Source organism: Patiria miniata, unplaced genomic scaffold (assembly GCF_015706575.1).
Source record: "Patiria miniata isolate m_02_andy unplaced genomic scaffold, ASM1570657v1 HiC_scaffold_27, whole genome shotgun sequence".
In the NCBI taxonomy this organism is placed as follows: Eukaryota; Metazoa; Echinodermata; class Asteroidea; order Valvatida; family Asterinidae; genus Patiria; species Patiria miniata.
This window is the reverse complement of record NW_024037066.1, coordinates 1267964-1291400: the sequence shown is the minus strand read 5'-3', so window position 1 is coordinate 1291400 and position 23437 is coordinate 1267964. Positions and strand designations below refer to the sequence as shown.

General features: G+C 41.5%; 1 protein-coding gene across 1 annotated transcript in view; it reads left to right on the top strand.

Annotated features, from left to right (window-relative positions):
* Positions 1–23437, top strand: part of LOC119734340 (multidrug resistance-associated protein 1-like) — a 42422-nt gene that overhangs the window by 8187 nt on the left and 10798 nt on the right. Inside the window, exons 7-19 of the mRNA XM_038207795.1 lie at positions 1306–1452; positions 3509–3596; positions 5505–5571; positions 7310–7436; positions 8315–8491; positions 9423–9777; positions 11078–11183; positions 13503–13650; positions 15681–15894; positions 19005–19315; positions 21442–21641; positions 22327–22453; positions 22849–22950. Of these exons, the coding sequence (XP_038063723.1) occupies positions 1306–1452; positions 3509–3596; positions 5505–5571; positions 7310–7436; positions 8315–8491; positions 9423–9777; positions 11078–11183; positions 13503–13650; positions 15681–15894; positions 19005–19315; positions 21442–21641; positions 22327–22453; positions 22849–22950 (2169 nt within the window). The remainder of the gene's footprint in view (positions 1–1305; positions 1453–3508; positions 3597–5504; positions 5572–7309; positions 7437–8314; positions 8492–9422; positions 9778–11077; positions 11184–13502; positions 13651–15680; positions 15895–19004; positions 19316–21441; positions 21642–22326; positions 22454–22848; positions 22951–23437) is intronic.

The following is a 23437-nucleotide window of genomic DNA, read 5'->3' as shown; positions in this document are numbered from 1 at the left end:
TGTAGAAAAAAAATAGGAGGGCATCAATTTAGCCGGTGTTTGAATCCAAGAGCTTTATAAGAAATCGCCCAAAAGCCACTGATGAAACAACGAATTGGAAAATGTGTTAAAATCCGGTTTCTGGATAGTATTCTGTGCCTTCCAGAACCATGAGGTGGTAGTCTGTGACACATTGTATGTTTGTACATGATAAGTGGCCGCTGTACCGTACTGTATTCGCAAAGTGACGTGAACATTACTATTGATCCATAAGTCATTGCAAATATTTTTTTGCAAAGTTTTGCTTTTATTTTTGGGACTCGAGTCTTATTAGCCGTATTAGCCTTTGTTTGAAATCAAGTCTTTTGATGAGGGACTCGAGTTGAGTCGCGTCATTTACCCTTAGCGACTTGACTCGAGTCGAGTCACAAAAAATTGTGACTCCAGTCGGATTGGAGTGGACCAGCCAACCAACCCCTGCAACCTCTTTGGTTCAATGGTAAGAAGTCTCAGGCATGTAACTTTTCCTCTGTTCCGCTGATTTCGTCGTTTTTTTTACACTTCTCATGAATGCCATTACAAATTGAATAGTACTGTACAAAGTCTTGTGTGGTTTGGAGTTTCCTCGTTGTGTCTCAATACCCAGTTGCATGCCTGAAGTCTGCACTAGTAAGCAGGAGGTTCTGGGTTCAAGTCCTACCCAAGTAAGCTTGTGAATTTGAAATTTTTTCCTTGCAAGCCTTCAGGCAACACTGAGTGTACGGTGCTCATGAAATTATACTTGGTGAGTGCAAAAAAGCGAAACCCAAATGTCGGGACCATTGTTTTAATGAAGTTCTGCATGTAGCACTTTCAAAATCTAGGGTATGAAAGCCCAATTCATAATCCTTCTTTTAGTACAGGAATCATTCAAATCACTCATGTAACTTTCAAGTTACAGAATTTTAAAAACAACCACCGTTTTAAAGTTCTGTCCACGGAACACAAAAGTGTACGTGTTCTTTCCGCAAAACGAAAACAAATCACATAGGGATGTGTGTGAATTGTTTTCATTTTGCTGAAAGAATGCACACCTTTTTTTGTGATCCGTGGACAGAACTTTAAAACGGTGGAATTTTGTAGCGTGAAAAGTAAGTGATTTGAATGATTCTTGTACTTAAAGAAAGCTTATGAATTGGGCTTTCATTTCCTGTATTTTAAGAGTGCTACATGCAGAACTTCACTAAAACAATGGTCCCGACATTTGGGTTTCGTTTTTTTTTACTCGCCCACTACTGCAGGATTGTTGTGGCATACATGTATGTTTCTGATTGTCAATCTATTTAGGTCTTGTTATCCACCTTTGCCATCTACGTCAACGCTGACGAGAGTAACATCTTAGATGCTGAGAAGGCCTTCGTCTCCCTGGCTCTCTTCAATGTCCTCCGCATGCCCCTGGCCATGTTGCCTGGTGCCATCTCACAAGTCATTCAGGTAGGCACCGTTAACGCCTCCATTTCTAAATTTGTTCTGGTGTGACAGTTGGTTCTTATGGAGTCAATCACAAGTCAATCGCAAGAAAATCACTAGTCCAACACAAGTCAATCTCAAGCCAATCATATGCAAATCTCAAAGACACTTGCACGTCAATCTCAAGCCGTTTACAAACCAAAGAAAATCACAAGTTAGTCACAAGTTAATAATAATAATTATTAAAATTACCCTGGATTGGACATTTGGGAGACATCCCCATAGACTTGTGCACAATTTTTTTTTCAAACTTAAATGTGCCCTAACCCAATATTCCGTTGTCCTTTTTCCATGAATTTCGCTATGTTTACTGATTAGACCACGAGCAACAAATATAACCTAATTGCGACAATAAAAGTGTGCCTCTAAAGGGGGGCTGTGACATTAGGGAGACATGAAAATGTCTCCCGAATGACCGATGTCTCCCACCGTTCGAAGAAATTACGATACCGATTCTGACTAGCGCCCCTTGAACAAAGACATTGACAAAATTGGGGAACTGCCAACATAGGGCTGGATAGCTTGGTTGGTTGAGCACTGGAACGGCAATCCGGAGGTCGCAGGTTCAAACCCAGCTCTAGTCAATTTCCTTGTGTTACTTTGAACAAACATAAATTATTTGAAAGTGTTGGCATAAACAGCACGTCCCAAAATACCCGCATCAACCGGAAATATTAATTTTATATCATTTTAAAGCTTAACAAGAATCTTATCTTTATCCCTTTATATCAAACCAATACTCACCAGGGAAAAAGTTCAGATTCCAAGCTTTAAAATGATATCAAAATAATGGCGGGATGTGTTTCCACGACGACGCTAGAGCCTCGCAAAAAAAAAAAATTGCGGGTATTTTGGGACGCGCTGTACTGTTTAATGAGGGCCAAATAACATGCAAAATATGCCTGAATGTGTGGGTTGCCCGGCGGTTGCTGTCAGCATAACGTCATAACAAGTCACGTGGTCTATAAAAACAGGAATGGCTACCGGTATTTATTGACTTGACATTTGTATCCACCTTTGCCTATGTGGTACGGCATGTAAACAATGAAGCACATATATGTGACCGGCTCCACAAAAAAGGGTATTAAGTCGTGCTGAGCATGATTGTGTAATGGCCCGCTCAACGTTGAGAGGGTGAAAATTTCGTCAAAATGTGATTTTCATATTTTGTCATGAATAATTTTATTAATACCTAGAGTTTAGGTTTCATTCACAGAAATGTTGATTTTGATGAACAAAGTGGGAAAAAAACAACCATTTTGTGTGCATCGTTCTGTTGTTCTGCACTTAGCCAGCTATTTCAAAGCCTGTTTTCTCAGTTGTGTAATTTGAACTCCAAGGAAGTAATTAATATGCAAATATGTCATATCTCCAGAATGGGAGGGGCTATGGAGCTCTATTATGTACCAAATGAAAGCTTACATTGTGGGCTTTCCAATCATGTATATAACTCAATTTCACTTTTTTGCGACATAATACCCTTTTTTTGTGGAGCCAGTCACATATGTGAGAAGTGTCATCTTTTGAGGAAAATGCTTGATGATGCAGTGTAATATGAATCTGTTTTATTGCTGTAAAGTGTCTTGCCTATGGACAGACATCCATTAATGCATGGTATTTGATATGTTATATTTCATATAACGTAGCATAAAAAATAACATAGCATGGGTGGCGTAGTGCGTAAACTGCTCGCTTCTCACCACCGTGGCCTGGGTTCGATTCCTGGCAGGGGTCACACGTGAGTAGAGTTGTTCGTAGACTCTCTCCTGTGCCATGAGAGTTTTTCTCCGGGCTCTCAGGTTTTCCTCCCTCCGCAAAAATCAACACTTTCAATCTTGCTGTGTGGTCAGGCATGGGTCGCATGGCGGCTGCCTCAGGCGCCTTTACATGCCTTTGGTTCGACCATGTTGCAGAGCTGCGTCCTTCGCAACTCAGCGTCTGCTGCGAGTAAGGATGATTAGCCCCCCAAATTATTATTTGTTATTATTATCATAACTAAGGTTTGGTTCCTAATTTTCAGGCAAGTGTGTCGGTGAAGCGAATACAGAGCTTCCTCAAGAGTGATGAATTGGATCTGTCCAACGTTTCATCCCAAACGAGAGAAATTGGTGCGTACAGAAAATTTGATCTGTTCATAACTTTATCTTAAAGGGAAAATACAACATTTGCAAACATCAAAAAATAAAACTACCAAATCATTTTGAAATACCTTGCTGGACTGTTAGTGAATAACAGTGTAAAGCATCCTGTAAAATCATGGCACCTGGTATACTGTCATTCTCAAGAAAAGTGGTATTTTTGTATCAATTTCCAACGCTGATCGGCCGACCAGCGTTGGAAAAAAACTGGCTTTTTTTCAAATACTGGCCCCAGTTGACCATCGCACTTGTTTGCAATCGATTACACACCTTGAACGGGTACAAGCCAGCTAGACTGGTTCCCTGACCTTACAATTCCCCAATGTATGTAAACTGCTCTGTTTCTTCTTAAATGGAGTCGGGGAACCAGACTACAGGAAAATGATTGTTTTTCTTGGTTTTTATAGCATTTTCGAACCCAAAACCTCAAAAAAGTCAGTGTAACTATATTTGCTATATATTCCCAATTCCATCCATTTCTGAAAATTACAGCAAAAGCAAATGATGTATATTCCCTTTAATTACTAAGGGAATAAATGTGTGATAAGGAGGTGTTAAACACTCTGGTTTAATACCGGTCGGAGTCTGGATGCTGACAATTTTCACCTCGGGTAATTATCAACACACCCCTCTAGCTATACAATGGTATGGCCCTCTGTTAACGACTCCTATTATGGAGATTGACGCGAGTACTGCGTGACGTGGCGCACAAAACAGATGTACCGGTGTAGTGTGAATTTAGGGCTATGACATACTGACTCACTGGTAGTATTTTGCATGACTATGTGAGGTTTGTAAACTTTCAACCAATAAAATAGACTGAGTGTCACCCGTTATCCACGGAGCCATCTCCTGTCTAACGTCTGATATGTCAAAGCGTGCAGATTTATGCAAGCCGCGCGCCAGCCAATCGGAGACGACTTTAATAAACCGTGACGTCATTTCATCCCAAAATCAGGACTAACGCTGTGATTGGTCAATTCGTATGCAGCGTTTTGTAATACAACAACAGCTGGGAGCACATTCGCGTAACATGATACAGAACACCGCGCGCCATGATTGGTCAATTCGAAAGGAAAGCGTTTTGTAATACAACAACAGCCGGGAGCGCATTCGCGTAACATGATACCGAGCGCCGTGCGTCGTGACATTTTTTTTTAAATCCATGTCTATGATGCGCAACGGATGAATGACCGAAGACCCGATAGACCTATAGAAAGCGCCCGCTGATTGGTCAAAATCTAGGAAGTCAAGATGCGGGGTCTTGCCTAATTAATCAGTAAATCTGTTCGCCGTGGTCTATTACATAGACTACCAATAAAATGGTGCTGGCACCGGATTTCATAGGAGTCCAAATTTCATGTGACACTGAAAAAGTGTTTAAGACCAGCCAGCCATGTAAATTAATCGACCGATTAAAAACTGGCCACGTGACGGGCTCTCGACCATTAGGATTGGGTAAACTGTCTTGGGTTATTTACGAATGTTTATTTAATGTTTATTGACTCTATTATATGTCACTTTTTATGTAGTTGTTGAAATATCTGTATCTGGTTATGTCAAGCAGGTTCTTGTCCCAAATCCTGCTTTTGTAAAAGTCTGTGAATTTTTTACAACTTTCTTGTGGAAAATGCAGCTTTCCTACTACTGTATTTTCTTGTGGAAAATATCAGTGACGATGTCTCCACAGACGCTATGAGAACACGCAGGCTAAGTTGCTTGTTCATAAAATGACGTTGGCAAAAATAAAAAGATGCGAAGCACAGCAAATGAGATGCTGAGCTGTTTTCCTGCCTGTCTGCATGCCACCCCAGATGTGTATTCTTTTATTGCTTGATTCCTCCGCTCATCCTCTGTCTTATATTTTAAAATACCCAGGCCAGGCTGTTTTGGTGGAGAACGGTGAATTCTCGTGGTCCAAAGACGAAAGTCCAATTCTGAGAAAGTAAGTTGAGACTACCAGTCAACTTTTACCCCTCTTAGTGTTTCGGGAAAGTTGGAACTTTCTACAATCCGCCAAAATTGACTGCTGTGCAGTACCTCGTTGGCTTTTTACTCTATCCAAAATCTCTGTGTAACCGAGCTGGAAAGGTTACGCAGAAAATTTGAAAGTGACACTGGGTATATATTCCACTATAAATTGATCAAAATTTTATTACTACAGAAAAACGACAGTCATTCTTCAGCAGTCTGAAATAACAGAAAACAGAAGAATAGAAATTAATTTAATTACAAATAAACAATGACTATGAATCCAATATTCAATTATTTAATTATTTGAAATAACCATCTCTCCTTATCCTTGGTTATCTCTTGTCATGAGAAATTGCTTTTCTGGTTCTATAAACCTCAATTTCCATTGATTTGTTCCATAGAAATGTTTCATACAGACTTGGCTTCCAACCTTGAGTATTCATGGCATAAAAATGTGCCGTAAAGTGCTATTTAAGATAACATCAAAATTTACGAAGTTGAAAAACTTACCGGAGCAGTTGCGGCCTGTGTACCTATGCCTCAGGATGTTTGGGCGAACTACACGATATGCATGTACACGATATGTGTATGCACATGCGGCGTGCTAACCATGGCAAAACCACGTGAGAAACACAGTAAAATATAGACAAGCTGGCTCGCAATAAGGTGTGGCTGGCAGCAGCAACGACAAGCAGTCAAGTGACCTACCCATGCTTGCTTACTCTCCAAGAAAACTAGCGAAAAATTCAAGGAATGTACATGGGTCCAAAACCGAGAGTTCAGAAACCCCTTTCACGTCAGCAAGAATCCGACATGGCTTCTGCAGGGTTCCGGCGCTCTACAGGGCGAGTTTAAAAAAAAAAGCAACCCAAATGGCAGGACTAATTTTTGAATGAAGTTTTGCCTGTAGCACTTTCAAAATCTAGGTTATGAAAGCCCAGTCATTAAGCTTTCTTTTAGTACAAGAATCATTCAAATCACTCATGTACTTTTCAAGTTACGGAATTTTTACACCGTTTTAAAGTTCTGTCCACGGATCACAAAAAAGTAAGTGTTCTTTCAGCAAAACGAAAACAATTCTCATAGGAATGCATGTGAATTGTTTTCGTTTTGCTGAAAGAACACTTGCCTTTTTTTTGATTTCCTTTCTATCCTAGAAAGTACTACATGCAAAACTTCACTTAAACAGTAGTCCCGACATTTGGGTTTCGGTTTGTTTTACTCGCCCTGCATATCCACACACATAATCACCCTCTCTTTCATTTTAGAATAACATAAATGTACAATTAAATCTATTAGGCAAAAAAAATAAAAATAAGTCGGTCTCTGGTCAGCGCGCACGTCGATTTTAATCATGCGCGTTGATCTTTTTTTTCCCAAAATGTTCCTCGGTAGCTCCAACAGCGTCCTCTATTTCTGCACCTCCTCAATTTTTTTTTACCAAAGAGCACCAAGGAATGGAAAATTGCACCAAGGCAAATGATCGAAAGCTTGGAGGACACCAATGTACATGAGGACACCAAAAAAGCAAAATAGTACCCCACCTTGTCTGTACAATCCAAGCTTGAAAAAAAAAAAAAAAAGCGAAAAAAAAAAAAAAAAACAACGCGTGGCCGCGTCAATTCCGGAACTTTGGTCTGACCAGAGACTGAATATTTTATTTTTTTGGCCTTATTGTTATTTTTTCTTTTAATCTGATTTGTTTTCAGCATCAATCTTAAGATCAAGGATGAGCATCTTGTTGCCGTTGTAGGCCAGGTGGGAGCGGGTAAATCCTCCATGCTGTCAGCTCTACTAGGAGAGATGGACAAACTACAAGGAACAGTCGCTGTGAAGGTACAGCAATAAGCCTCTGTACTAATGGCGTCACACTTTGCTTATGTGTGTGCTTTCCTACGGTGCTCAGTGGACCGTGGGCCCCCACTGGCTCCATAGGAAAGTGCACATGTAAACAAAGTGTGACGTCATTACTACAGAGGCTTGTTGTCTCTCTGAAGTAATCACTCTGATAGGACTTAAGAGTTGATGTATTTGTTTTCAAAGCAGGTGGATTGTACTCGCACCTCCCCAGGATCTTGGGAGGGCATTACCAGATTTTTGTGAAATTTGGAATGACTATAAAGTCATGTAATTTCTAAAAATAATCCAGTTTTCCTAAAAAAAAAAAGAGACTTAATGGCGTACCGAAGTGTGACGTCATTTAGAATCATAAAGTGTAGTGCAAACGAATGGAGTATGCGCGTGTTTTGGTTCTCGGGCTGAATCACGCGCTAATGTCTTTCACACACATGTTGTTCGCGTGACGTATTCACTTCGGTTCTCCATAATAAGTTTTAAATAAAACTGGGTGTCAGTGTTGGTTTCTGTGTTTTAATTTTGTGAGTGCTGCCAAGTCTTTTTTTTGGACCAAGTCTTTATTTTGGTGGCTATTTTGGACTAGCCTATCAAGTTGTTGTGTATTGCAACATAAGTGAAGAAAACAACCACAAGTTGACCAATGCCCAATCATCGAACGTGCCCACAGCTTTGTTACCAGTTTTGTTGTAAATCAAATTAGGTTTTGCCCTTCACCCACGTGTAAACACTGTATACTCAGTGTGTTACCTCCCGAGTGAAAGTTGGAAAAAATCACTCGGGTGGGACTCGAACCCACGACCTCCTGCTTTCTAGTACAGATGCCGGCCCTACCTTTAATTTTGTTGTGTTGCTTTCAGGGTTCGGTCGCCTATGTGCCACAGCAGGCGTGGATCCAGAACGCCACCCTGAGGGACAACATCACCTTTGGTAAAGCACTGGAGGAGGACAGGTACCATATGGTGATTGAGGCCTGTGCCTTGGTACCAGACCTGGACATGCTTCCCGGTGGGGACCTGACGGAAATCGGGGAAAAGGTGAGGCTGTCTGTTGGTTGGTCATTCTTTGTGTTTGTTTTAGCTCATTATTCTATATCTCCAGGCAGTTTTGCCTGAGGTTGAATAATAACGAGCTGTACCTTCCTGCAAAATCTTTTTAAATTTCTGGTGGATTTTGGAGGGTCGGGGAGGGTGCTGCATTAGTGTCAATACGATATCTTCCCTACCATGCCTACTGTATTAGTCTTGATATATACCATGTAATAAGCCAGTTCGGTATTCCAACTGCACATGTGCACAATGATAATGGTTACGGGTCATTTGGGATAATCGAACGTTTCGAAGGCGCTTGAACGCGGGCGCACGACGCTTACGTGTAAATTACCAGCAGAATGGGCGTGCGCGTAACACCACGTAACATCACGTCAGCGATGTTATCCCAAATGACCCCGGGTCATTGAAATACAGAACTGGCTTATGCTGTTACTTAAGTTAAATTCTCCGGTTATTATCTGAGAAACAGCATTTTTCGGGCTCAAAATTTCCATTCATTACAAAAACCGATGTTCTCCTTTCACTCTGTTGGGAGGACACTCATGTCGGTTTCACTAGACACTGGTTCACACATGCATGACATGCTGCATGTTGAAAAAATGATTCACTTATATAAAATGGTTGGTGTGCAGACTGCTTTCCAGTCCCTCCATTATCGTTCTGTATGAAAATGTATCCAGGAGGCGGGAACCAGTGGCAGGGTTTCTGCTAAATATTGAACTGTCAATGCATGTACACATACATGTACATATTGATTGCATGTGGCCTAACTGCTCTTATGTCACAGGAAAGATGGCATTGAAATGGTGCATCACATATCTCTTTTTCAACATTGAGAAACTCGAGCATGGCGACCATAGACGTGCAGAATTGAATGTGTTTTATTTGAATATTACTTGTCGTTACACTTGACCAGGGAATCAACCTTAGCGGTGGTCAGAAACAACGTGTCAGCCTGGCGCGGGCCGTCTACAACGATGCCGACATCTATCTCCTAGACGATCCCTTGAGTGCCGTGGACTCCCACGTCGGCAAGCACATCTTTGACAAGGTGCTCGGGCCCAAGGGACTCCTCAAGAACAAGACGCGGGTTCTAGTCACTCACGGCATCAGCTTCCTGCCTCAAGTTGATCACATCGTCGTCTTGGTGGAGGGGGAGATCACAGAGGCCGGTTCCTACGAGGAGCTGCTCTCATGCAACCAGGCCTTCGCTGAATTCCTGCGGAACTACAGTAAGGGAACGTTGGATGATGAGAGAAAAGACATCCGAGGTATGAGTTATGAAAAGAAAACCCTAACAGCGTAGAGCAAGTTCAGGTGTGAACTATGGGCTCTGAACTATGGGCTCAGTGGGCCAACAAAAGAGGGCATGTGCGTACTGTACTGTACTGGTTCGCGCGTGAAGTACGCACGACTACCTGAATGTGCTAAAGCTATTAGCCACAGCATCTTCGCGTAAGCGCCAGGCGTCGTTGGCACACAACTTCGTTCAAATTTAACTTGCGATGGTCTCCTAGACTATCCCCTCCCCCAATAACTTTGGATCATTTGAAATACGAAGTGGATGGATCGGGAACCAGTCTAGGTCTCCCCCATCTCTCTCTCTTTCTGGCCGTTGAGGGGGTACTTGTACACGGAGCCCATAGTCAACCATAGTTTGATTAACTTTACTTGAATGAACGATGATTGGACTTCTTCTTGTCGACTAGTTTCAACCAGAGTTGGTTACCAATAGCCGCGCGCATCATAAAGGGCAACAGGGAGCCAGCACCCGATTTCACGAAGCGCTGCGACGTGTCGCAACTTGAGTTATGACATGTAACACGTCGCAACTCGCGACGCGTCGTATCTTCCATTTCACGAAACTTGCGATGTGTTGAATGCGTCGTAAGTTCCTTGACAACGGCTTAAAACACATCGCAAGTTAAGACGTGTCTAGTGGTCATCGCAAAATAAGAAGAATAATTTCTAAGCCAGTTTTATGCCATGAACATTACATTAACGAGATTATAATACCGAAGCAATGTGTGTAAAGTTGTAAATAGGAAATTCATTGAATAATTATGAATTAGACCGGAATATTAGAGTTGAAATTTCAAAGTAGCTATACAGTCCAATGAGAGCTTGTTTTCCTTCAAAATTGCATCGCACGGCCGCCATTTTGTTTTACGTTTTAACAAATTTCGAGCTGAGATCCGACGACTGTTTGTTGAATATCAGACGACTATTTACTGTACGCTGACTAAATACATAAAACAGTCATCGAGTTGTGCTATAAATACACCTACGACGCGTCGCACTTACGACGTGTTTCGTGAAATGGATCGCAGGACGCGTCGCAGCTGCGACGCATCGTAGAGATACGACGCGTCACATCGCTGTGATGCATCGTAAGTTACGAAGAGTTTGATGAAATCGGGTGCAGGACTATTAACTAGAAGCGTTGGCGCTTTGCTTTTGCGCAGGTATAAATACGTCACAAATGGACTTCAGTCAGCAAATTTTAGTAGTCGGATAAAGTCTACATTGTATTGGCTGCTTACTCTTGACTCCTTTATCTTTTGCTTATAGATCCATCCTTATCCGAGCAGATGGCGACGTTGAATGAGGAGGCAACCAGCTCCATCGCCATGCTATCAGAAGCGGACCAGAGCCAGAAACTTGCTGAGTCTATCATGTAAGAGAACCCCAGGGTCTTCATATGCTCAGAAATTTGGCAAAGGGAAGGGGAGTATAAGCGCATAGCCATTTCTTCATTCCAGAAAATATGTCCTGCTATCTTCTTTGTAGTTGTCGGGTGATACCTTATGAACCCCTAGATTTGCCTTTGTCAACAGAAAACTTGTTTGATGTACAAAAAAAGAAAAGAATTTATTTGTAGGATTCTCAGCGATTTAACCACTTGCCGCCGGGATTATTTTCTGCCGAAAAACACCATTTTCGAAGAATACAAGATATATTGGCAACATTTTAAAATTAAGCGGGGGTGTGAAATCTCAGCTTTAAAGCTGATTTCAGTTTTTTTTGTTTTGGCTTTCAGCTTTTTTCCCTCACGTGCTGTGTACAAAAGTATAGGAGATTTCCAAAGTTCAGCTTTTTTACACTTTTTTCCAGCTGTTTTCAGCTATTTTTATCAGTGGTCACTCACACCCCTGATTACTGATTAAAGGGAAAATACAACATTTGCAAACATCAAAAAATAAAACTACCAAATCATTTGAAATACCTTGCTGGACTGTTAGTTAATGACAGTGTAAAGCATCCTGTAAAATCATGGCACCTGGTATACTGTCATTTTCAAGAAAAGTGGTATTTTTGTATCAATTTCCAACGCTGATCGGCCGACCAGCGTTGGAAAAAACTGGGTTTTTTTTCAAATACTGGCCCCAGTTGACCATCGCACTTGTTTGCAATCGATTACACACCTATGAATGGGTACAAGCCAGCTAGACTGGTTCCCTGACCTTACAATTCCCCAATGTATGTAAACTGCTCTGTTTCTTCTTAAATGGAGTCAGGGAACTTGACTACAGGAAAATGATTGTTTTTCTTGGTTTTTATAGCATTTTCGAACCCAAAACCTAAAAAAAGTCAGTGTAACTATATTTGCTATATATTTCCAACCCCCCAATTCCATCCATTTCTGAAAATTACAGCAAAAGCAAATGATGTATATTCCCTTTAAGTCAAACACCACAAAAATGACTCTTGAGAGACATTTGTACAGTATTTGTATTCTCAGCGTAACTTCATATTGTGCAACACTCCTAGGCCCTGCCATGGAGCGATATTAGCTACGACAACAGGCCATGTACAGTGTTCAAGTTCAAAACATAGTCTGTACAAAACCAATGGGAACGACTCACATGTATACACGCTCATCACCAGAGACTCGAGGAAAGCGTGATGATATAACCTGTCACCCGCCCCTGTCAATATACATTACCAGATCTTGTTGACACATCCTCCAGTGCTAACTGGGTGAACAAACCATGACACACATACTGAAATTTGTATCCTTGTGGAGACATTTCTTTGTTCTCGTGTAGTAAAGTTTTCGAGTTTGAAAGTACAGTTTCAAAATGCTCTTTTTTTAACCAGAATTAATTTCCTTGGCTGAAATTCGGACTTAATATCCCTTTTCTAAAACTCTACCATTTGCGACGGATCAACATACCTTGGAAATTCCTAGTTTTTGAGTAAAATCCATGTTTATTTCGTGAAAACCTGATGGAGACGTATTCATCTATAGAAATTGCCCTGTGGAGACGTATACAATGTTTTGTTCCCTATTGTGTGCATGTCTCCAGAGGGCACGGTGTATCAGAACATGTGGGGCTAATAATAGAAACCATAAACAGGGTGTTGTCCACACCTGATTGTATTGTTAACAGTAAATCTGGTTTGTTTAGAAGTTGGTAGTAGGGGATTCCTTACACAGAATAACCTAACAAGGCTTCAATCTCTATTCCCCCTCGTGACAGACAGAAATAAGCCCATGAAAAGGGAGGCCAAGAAACCTGCCAAAGCTATTAGCCAGTGTGCAGTTACTGCGTCCTATAGCGTTTTTTTTTTTCTTCTAAATACGACTCGGATTGGACCATTGACTAAATTTTGTTCTTTTTTTTGCCTCTCACCCCCCATTTTTATCACTTCCCCCTCGTTTTTTTTACTGCTCACCTACTCAAGTTATTTCTTTTTAATTGCCATGTTTTTTAACAACCCCTTTTAACCTGTTATGCTGGCTTGAAGTGTCCCTTTTCTGTATGTAATTTTCATATTTTTTTTTTCCGGTGCTTTGTTCTTACATGTTTGTTTGTGTTCGATCCTGCAGAGTTATGGGAGGGGATATTGCCTCATCCCTTCTCTTGTCTGGAGAAGATCATCACTTTGCTCTTGTCTGTTTGTGACTTTTCAGTGGAATTAGCTAGTTTTAATATTTGTAAATACTGAAATGAATAAATGAAAACATATGACTCCTCCCTCCCCTGTCCAGGATGGGCTCCATCTCGGGAGATGTGATCACTCATGAGCCTAAGTCATTCCCCGAGGAGAGGACCCCTGATGAGAGAGGCAAGCAGACCATGGCCAAGGCAGAGGATGGCGATACGTTGATAGAAGAGGAGACCTCCGAAACCGGCACTGTAAGTCATGAGACTGACAACCATTCTAATGTACTTCAGTGCGACTCCTGGAGTTTTGACAGCTTTTGATTCAGGTTTAAAGGGAAAATACAACATTTGCAAACATCGAAAAATAAAACTACCAAGTTGTTACGAAATACCTTACTAGGATGTTGGTAAATGACAGTCTAAAGCATCCTGTAAAGTTATGGCACCTGGTGTGAAGTCATTTTCAAGAAAAATTGTACTTTTGTATACATTTCCAACGGTGGTCGGCCGACCACCGTTGGAAAAACCTAACTATATTTCAACTACTGCTTTAAATGTACGTTTTTTTTTTCTGTCCAAATTTTGTTTGCTTCTCCATGTTCATGAACGGGTGTAGGTCAGCAAGACTGGTTCCCTTACCTTACAATATTATTTTCCGGCATTTTTGATCCATTTCATCTTTAGTGGAGTCAGGGAACCAGACTACTTGTTTGGTTTTTTTTCTTGGTTTTTCAAGCATTTTCGAACACAAAACTTCAAAAATGTCAGTGTAACAATATGTGATCTAATATACTAACCCCCCAAATAGTTCATTTCTGAAAATTACAGCAAAAGCCAATGATGTACATTCCCTTTAAGCTGTATAAAGCAGTCCTTGGTTTTTCAGTGTACCCTGAAAAACATAGTTTGCAGTTATGGCCCCAGTTACGGCCCACAAGCAACAGAGTAACGCTCCCCTACAGCCGATTTCACAGAAATTTACGTGATGGTGTGACTGCACTTACAATTACAATTTATCGCGTAAGTGCGTACACTGCGCCATATTTCAGTTGTGACACACTTCATGAAAGTTTCATAGTGAGTATGTCGGCGAATAGAGCAACAAAATATGGTGTAACTCGCGCAATCATTTTAGGTGGCGTAGGTTGTGGCGTAGCGACTGAAAATAACTTACTTTCCTAGCAACCCGTGATTGTCGTGTAACCTGTCATTACACAACTTGTCAAGTTGATACAGCACACTCACAGTTTTGTGTTTGAGATAAATAACGAGCTGTAATTTTACTCATGACAGAATGTTTAGAGTTGCTGCACGATTCCGAAGAAAGTCGGACAACATAATCATACACAAAAACAGCCGTCATAAATGCCTTTATTATCCTCGTCCAAGATGTTTAGAATATTATCAAAAAACGTTGTGCAGCTACGCCAAGTTTCATGAAATTGTTCATAAGTGTATTGCGCAACAGTGCTGCTGCGCAACAAAGCATGGCGATTTGAATGATTCTTGTACTAAAAGAAAGCTTACGAGTTGGGCTTTCATATCCTAGATTTTGAAAGTGCTACATGCAGAACTTCACTAAAACAATGGTCCCGTCATTTGGGTTTCGCTTTTTTTGACTCACCCCGTATTGATTTACACACAACTGAACTGATACTTTGAAAAGTTGCAGGTTTCGTATCATTACTGCACAGTTGACGTACAAACTTTTTTGGGTCCTTTTTGAATGGTTTACTTCTAACCCACGTGCTCTCATTAAAGACTCGGTTCAGTCGTCTTGTGAAAAGCGTTATGACAAGATAAACAATAAAGGGGGCCACTTTGCAGCCGTCACGTTAGCAGTTTTTCCAATGGTTGTATTTTTAATTTTTTTTTACAGTACCTGAAACTAACCAAAAAGTTTTTGAAATGTGAATGGACATGTTCATGTAGGCTTATAATACATGTAATATTTGTTGAATCATTTCTTTCTTTCTTAATTTTTAAAATCACCCTCATATTTCCATCAAAAATGGACGGAAAAAGTTACCTAAGTTTTCCATCCACTTTTTGATGGAAATTTGAGGATAATGTCAAAAAGCAGTATAAGTAATCAACTCAAATCATCTTTAGCAAAAGGCTGCATGTCCATTCATGTGTTGTGTTGAAATTCTTCTTTGGTGGTTTCAGGTATTTAACCAAAAAAAATCACAACTGTTGGAAAAACTGCTATAAACGTGACGGTAGATAAGTGGCCCCATTTATTGTGTTTCTTGTCTTATGCATTTTTTTGTCCAATTCAGGTTCAGCTGGCGGTCTTCAAAGCCTACATCAATGCTCTGAGTACCGTAGTCTTCATGTTCGTCATTCTGTTCTTTGTCCTGTTCAATCTTGCCTCCGTCCTGTCCAATGTCTGGCTCAGCAAGTGGAGTAATGAGACTCCAATCAACGGCACACAGCCTGCAGAGGTGCGAGACCGTTACCTGGGGGTTTATGGTGCGCTGGGGGTCGCACAAGGTATGTCCATATCAAGCGGTTTTGTTATTCCTTATGGTATTATTTGGTACAAATTTATTTGTCAAGAAATGTTGACGTTTGTCAAAATTTCTTTACGGGTGTGCATTGTTACCGAGTACCCGACCGTTGATGTCAGGAACCGGTTCCAGGTTATGGGATCGGGTACCAGTTACAAACTGTACAAATTACTTAGTTACTTCTCAGACAATGGTGGAAAAAAGGTTTGTGGGGAATCTTAAAAATTAAAACCTGACTACATGGAATTTCAACTGAAACAGATTTCACATTTATGGACATTTTTATGCAACAGGGCAATTCCATGGTTACTCACGTTACATTTTCGTAGCGAGAGTAACCAATTTTGTGCGTCTTGTTTATCATATATAACACATTTTTCTGGATGTCGTCTTTGGTGCTTAGGTAGGTCTAGGTCTACTCTATCTACCATGGGGATAACAGTTATTAAACCTTTTCAGTAAGGTAATTACAGCCGAAGGACACACAAAAGTACATCAAAAATGTAATGTGAGTAACCGTGGAATTGCCCAACAGATGATGCTCACCGCAGTCGCGCACCCGGAAGGGGGGGGGGCGTGCCTTTTTTCGAAAAGTACGATGGGGGTGTAAGTGGCGCCACCAACGTCAAAATAGCCCCCCCAAAAAAAAAAAAAAAAAAAAAAAACAATTTTTTTTCTGCGGCCAACAATTTTGGCAATTTTTTTGTGAAAAAAATTTGACTTCTCAAAAATTTGAAACCAAAAAAAATTTGCGAGCCCCCTCCTCCCCAAAGCCAAATCCTGGGTACGCCACTGGCTATATGGCCCTTTGGACAACTTCGGCGATTTGAATTTTGGATTTGGGTTTCTTTACCCATGTTATATATTTCAATAGGGTACCCAGTTCTCATACTACCCATGAATGCACACCTCTCAATTTCTTATTATACCATGGTATTGGATTGTGAAATGTCATTGGTTGAGAACTGTTCACGTGACGTACTGCAAATGTTCATTGTATGACTTACCATAGAGCTAGGACCCAAGGAGTTGGAACCCCAAGACTTCAAACGTAAAAGGCTGCGCTCGAAGCAACAATAAGAAGCACCTGGCGGCCATCTTGCTCAGTTGCTCACCAAGCTAATCTCTACACAATAGAGATTCACGCTCACTAATGCTAGAAGAAAAGAGTTTGCATTGCTTTGTAAACAGTACCATGGTAAATACGCATGCGTAGTTGTCATACATCGCCAAAAATGAATGATTTTGAAGTGTTTGTTCGCAGTTGGATGATACTTTATATCAATGTGGTCAACAGCACTGAAACAATCATTTTATGATGAACAAAATGCTCTGTACCTTTAGTATGAAAACTTGTGAAATTTCCCAAAAATCACATTTCATAAAATGATACATTGACAACTAAAATATCCGAAGACATAAATTATCTGAAAAAAATCCAATTTATCTTCAAATTGCAGGGACACATAGTGCTTTCAAGGACCAACAACTGCCCATCGATAACTTGAGTTCCTAACTCACATCTAACAACTGCGCAGTTGTTAAAACCTATTTTGTCGTAAAATATATTTTTCAAAAAAGAGAAGGGATGTGACAGACTCATTTTGCAGCATATAGGGAGGTTGTTGGTTACCAACTAAAAAGGCGGCGGCAATCATCGTGTTCAAAGGCCGCTTGCAGTCACAAAATGAATGGCCCAGGCTTGCGGTCACAGTGCTTTAGCTATGGACATTCTCGAGGGATTGGATTGTTAATGGTCGAAATGTAAATTGCCCAAGAGTTCTGACTCCTTGGGTCCTAGCTCTATGGACTTACTGCGGAAATCCACGGAGTGCATCACCTCATGTTACCTGGCAACATCAACTTTCATCGTTCTCAAGACTTTTAATTATTTTTCATCGCTGCTGCCTTGTACAGCACAGCTAGAATAGACCCTGCGCACATTGTTGGTGATGTTACCTGGGGCATGCACGCGTCAACATGGATCCATTCGCTTGGCAAATTATCGAAGACCAAAGATTTGGACTGCTCAGTCAAAATTCATAGGGCAATAAAACTGAAAAAAAGTCATGTCTTTACAAAAATGACAGTTTTATAATAAAAAAAATAATACTGGAGTCTTATATAGCGCACATATCTACCAACAATTAGGTACTCAAGGCGCTAATTAATATGAATTTAATTTGAAGACAGGTAAATGAAGTATTTGAAATATGAGACCCGTTTTATGTAGCGCCTGACAAGGATTTTCAAACTGCTGCGGCACATGTTGCAGCCACTGCCAGGAACACTGGGGCAAACCTCTTCTCTTAGCGATAAGTGTTATTGGGTTCTTTACCGTGCATTACACAACACACGGGACCGACGTCTTTACGTCCCATCCAAAGGACGAAGCAATAATGGTTGAGTGTCTTGCTTAAGGACACAAGTGCCAAGACCGGGACGCGAACCCACACTCTGCTGATCAGAAACACCAGAGCTTGAGTCCGGTGCTCTTAACTGCTCGGCCATGACACTCTAATACGATGATTTTTATCAGCATATTGTTTCATCTTAAAGACTCATTAAATTTATAAAAAAAAATAATGTCATGATATAACAAAACAGTTGTGCCATTATCAACCCCCCCCCCCCTCCCCAGACTAGATTACAACCCAGATAATTGAATCCGTATTACATTAGGCCAAAAAAAAAAGTCTCCGGTTTCTGGTATGTGCGCGCGTCGCCATAGCCATGCGCGTCGGCAAAATGAAAAAGTTTTTTTTCAATGAAAGATGATGTCTCAAAACCGCCAAACTCACTGGTTTGACTGGAATCCTGCTGCTGCACAATTTTAACGTGCTTTTAGATTGGGTTATGGTCGAGAATAAGCTTTATGTGGCCTCTCTGGACTCTCATATATTTGCATTAAGTTTAGTGGGGCACCATTTGCAGTCATCAGCCGACATTTGAAGCAAAAAAATCAGGTAAAAAAAAAAGCGTCACCGCACCACTTTTTGGGCAAGCTCCATACCAGAAATCGGAGACTTTTTTTTTTTGGCCTTAGACAATCATTTAAAAATCAAAATATTTTCCTTTTTTTGTTTGTTCCAGGCATCATGTTGCTGCTAGCCTCCTTCACCCTATCCTTCGGTGTCCTCCGTGCTGCCCGCTCCCTCTACCAGCACCTTCTCTCCAACGTCCTCCGTGCCCCCATGTCCTTCTTTGACACCACCCCCATGGGCCGGATCCTGAACCGCTTCAGTAAGGACACCCATACCATCGATGACGTCATCCCCAACAACCTGGCCGCGTACCTAGCAGCCTCCATCCGAATCATTGCCACCCTGATCATCATCACCTGGAGCACTCCCGTGTTTTGCCTCATCGTCGTGCCGACAATAATTGTGTACTTCTTAGTCCAGGTGAAGTTTGCTTGGAATAGCACCTGTTTATAGAAGCTTGTAGGATTACTTTCATTTGTCTTTTCGACCTGGTAACAATACATTGAAAGCCGTGGTTGTGCAATCCTACCAAAGTTCCACATGAGTGCATTTATGTATGAGCTGTGCATTCGGAACATGCAGTGTGACACAGAATAGGCCCAGGCGTACATGTACTACATACTCCCCGACAAAGGGACAAAGGATGAACAAAAGATCCTTTGTGTCCACGGGTGTTGCGTCTTGTGTTGAAAACGGTCCTCTATGGTATGGTTACGTGCTTAGTCTATGGGAGAGTGTTATATCACAGGGACAAAGGGGAACACACAGCATTGTCCTCGGGAGTATAGTAAAACACAAGGACAAAGGGAAACACGCTGCATTGTCCTCGGGAGTAAAGTAAAACACAAGGACAAAGGGAAACACACTGCATTGTCCTCGGGAGTAAAGTAAAACACAAGGACAAAGGGGAACACACAGCATTGTCCTCGGGAGTATAGTAAAACACAAGGACAAAGGGAAACACACTGCATTGTCCTCGGGAGTAAAGTAAAACACAACGACAAAGGGAAACACACTGCATTGTCCTCGGGAGTATAGTAAAACACAATGACAAAGGGGAACACACAGCATTGTCCTCGGGAGTATAGTAAAACACAAGGACAAAGGGAAACACACTGCATTGTCCTCGGGAGTAAAGTAAAACACAAGGACAAAGGGAAACACACTGCATTGTCCTCGGGAGTAAAGTAAAACACAAGGACAAAGGGGAACACACAGCATTGTCCTCGGGAGTATAGTAAAACACAAGGACAAAGGGGAACACACAGCATTGTCCTCGGGAGTATAGTAAAACACAAGGACAAAGGGAAACACACTGCATTGTCCTCGGGAGTAAAGTAAAACACAACGACAAAGGGAAACACACTGCATTGTCCTCGGGAGTATAGTAAAACACAAGGACAAAGGGGAACACACAGCATTGTCCTCGGGAGTATAGTAAAACACAAGGACAAAGGGAAACACACTGCATTGTCCTCGGGAGTAAAGTAAAACACAACGACAAAGGGAAACACACTGCATTGTCGTCGGGAGTATAGTAAAACACAAGGACAAAGGGAAACACACTGCATTGTCCTCGGGAGTATAGTAAAACACAAGGACAAAGGGGAACACACAGCATTGTCCTCAGAATATAGGAAAACACAAGGACAAAGCGGAACACAGCATTGTCCTCGGGAGTATAGTAAAACACAAGGATAAAGGGGAACACACAGCATTGTCCTCGGGTGTAAAGTAAAACACAAGGACAAAGGGAAAACACTGCATAATCCTCGGGAGTATAGTAAAACACAATGACAAAGGGGAACACACAGCATTGTCCTCGGGAGAGTAGTAAAACACAAGGACAAAGGGGAACACACTGCATTGTCCTTGGGAGTATAGTAAAACACAAGGACAAAGGGAAACACACAGCATTGTCCTCAGGAGTATAGTAAATTACGACTGGGTGCACAATCTGTTGCCGGCATGTGCAGTGGATTGGTATCTTGTTAATCCGGGGTCAAATCGTGCCTGCCTGCCTGCCTGCCTGCCTGCCTCTGTACGTTTCGGGGACCAAAAGTGAAATAGGGCAAGAAACCGCTTAAAAATAATTGTAACTTATTATTTTTGAAGACTTCTCAAGCATTCCTTTCAACAATTGGCTGTGTCAGCATTTGAACCACAACAGCTGTATTGATAAAACAAACAAATTATCAGTAAGATTTGAGGCTTTGCATGGTGGAGATACTATATAATGAAAGGTTTGCGGAAACACCATGTGCGAATAATTTCTCAACTAAGAGAATGGTTCTGAAAAGAACCAGAGGTATAAACTCGACGTTCCGGTCAGTATGCTCTGACCGTCTTCGGGAGAATTATCTTTTGATTTGTCTTTACACACAAATTTGTGGGTCATTGAGTTATAATTTCTTGCAGGGAACATAAGGAGTGTTTAGAGTTGAATAGAAACACTGCAAGTTTTGCAATACCTTTTAAACTGTAAAAGAAATGCCATTTTCTTTGCAAAGTTGAATATTCTCGTGTTTTGTTCTGACTTTAAACAGAGATTCTACATTGCCACATCGCGGCAGCTGAAGCGGCTGGAGTCCGTGACCAGATCCCCCATCTATTCCCACTTCTCGGAGACCATTGCCGGAACCAGTTCCATCCGCGCCTACCGCCGCTCAGAGCGCTTCATCCATCACAACGAGCATCTGGTCGACAACAACCAGTTGACGTACTATCCCAACATAGCGTCCAACAGGTAAACCCGGTCGATTTAGCCCCGTGCCTGTTGGATTAGCTCTGAAGTCATTCTCGGGGCTCACCCGGGTCAGCCACCTCAGACCCTGCTCATGGTGCAGAGTCAGTGGTGGAAATACGTCACACACATGCGTTGTTCATTCCAAGAAACAGACAAATATGGCGGCCAACAGCAGAAATCTCAAGTGGACCCCAAAAAGCAACTTTATTTGAAGTCTTAATGTAAATATTTATTGAGCTCTTTGCAACTTTAGAGGCTATAGTTTCAGCCCGAGAAGAAAATCTCAAAGTAAGACTCAGTCTGAACAGGGTGTTTTGTCAATGCTACGGACCTCATGTAAGGATCATGACGGCCTGCGTTTTGAGCGTTCGATTAGTAGGGCTTTGGTGGCTAACCCGTCTGCCTTTACCCGAGTCAACCTGATGAGCTAATTGAATGCACCCTTTGACAAATGATTGTTACATAGTATGGGTTAAAATTATGAAGCTTCACTTGAAGTGATCGAACTGAGACAACGGCATTTCCCGCGTTATTGTTCCTCCTCTGTTTATTTTTTTTACTTGACATCAGGTCTGACTCATGATTGAGTTGTAATTCACTGGTGCTTGACTAAACATGTCTGTTTGAAGATTGTTTATGGCCTAACTGGAATTTGTGTTCGCCCATTTTTACAAACCTCCCCCAGATGGATGTCACTGCGTCTGGAGTTCCTGGGCAACTTGCTGGTCTTCTTTGCCGCTCTCTTTGCCGTGATTGGTCGAGACTACATCAGCTCAGGCATCGTGGGTCTGTCCGTATCCTACGCATTACTGGTAAAAGTCAACTTTTTTTTCTTTTCTGACTTAAGATGAGAATGACCAAGTTTAAAAACCTGTACCAAATTCTTTTTTCCTTGAAATTTGAATCCTAGCCCTAACCAATTCTGGCTTACTCAAACTTAGAGATTTGAACCATTGTGTCTGGAAAAACAAATACACCCAAAAAGGAAAACAAAATGGTGTTAATCTGGCATTGAAAAGTTCTCGTACAAACTGCAACCTCAAGGCCTACTATACCACTGACGGTACACACACAAATGCAAAGAATTAGCCTAACTATCGGGTTACAGAACAGTCTTTGGATTTTGGCAAATCGAGAAGTTCTTTCAAGGCTTTTAAGGTGTGGTAGGAATAATTCATTGTTCATATCTTTGATATGTTTGATGTAGATAACTGGGGCGTTGACATGGCTCGTACACGTCACATGCGATCTGGAAGCCAATATTGTTGCCGTGGAACGTATAACGGAATACACACGCGTCAAAACAGAGGTAAGGATGAATGCGGAAATGACTGGACTTCGAAAAACATAAAAGCAAAGGCAACATTCAGGAGCGGATTTTGAAATTCTGAGAGAGTTGGGGTTAAAGGTATAGTCCATCATTTGTAATTTGTGCATTTTGTTTGAAGCAACAAAAGTGCTGAAAATCTAAAGAAGGGTGCTGAACAACTAACCTGATGAAGTTTCAGCTCAGCTTCAGCTGTATATTTTGAGAAAAACAACATTCTAGGATCTCGATTTCAAATCAAAAGTTGCTGAATCATGTTTTGAATTGGGCTTGAATTCAGCGTCCGAGACACGTACTTACTGAGCCGATTGCAGCTATGCGATGTGGCGCACTGATCCGACGAATTATAGCAACCACGTTTGCGTCGTGTCAACGCTTGCGCACGCCTCGCCGAATGAAAAAAACGAACTACTAACACAAATTTCCAACAGTGCTTCTTAAGACGCACCGCACCATTGGAAAGACCTTC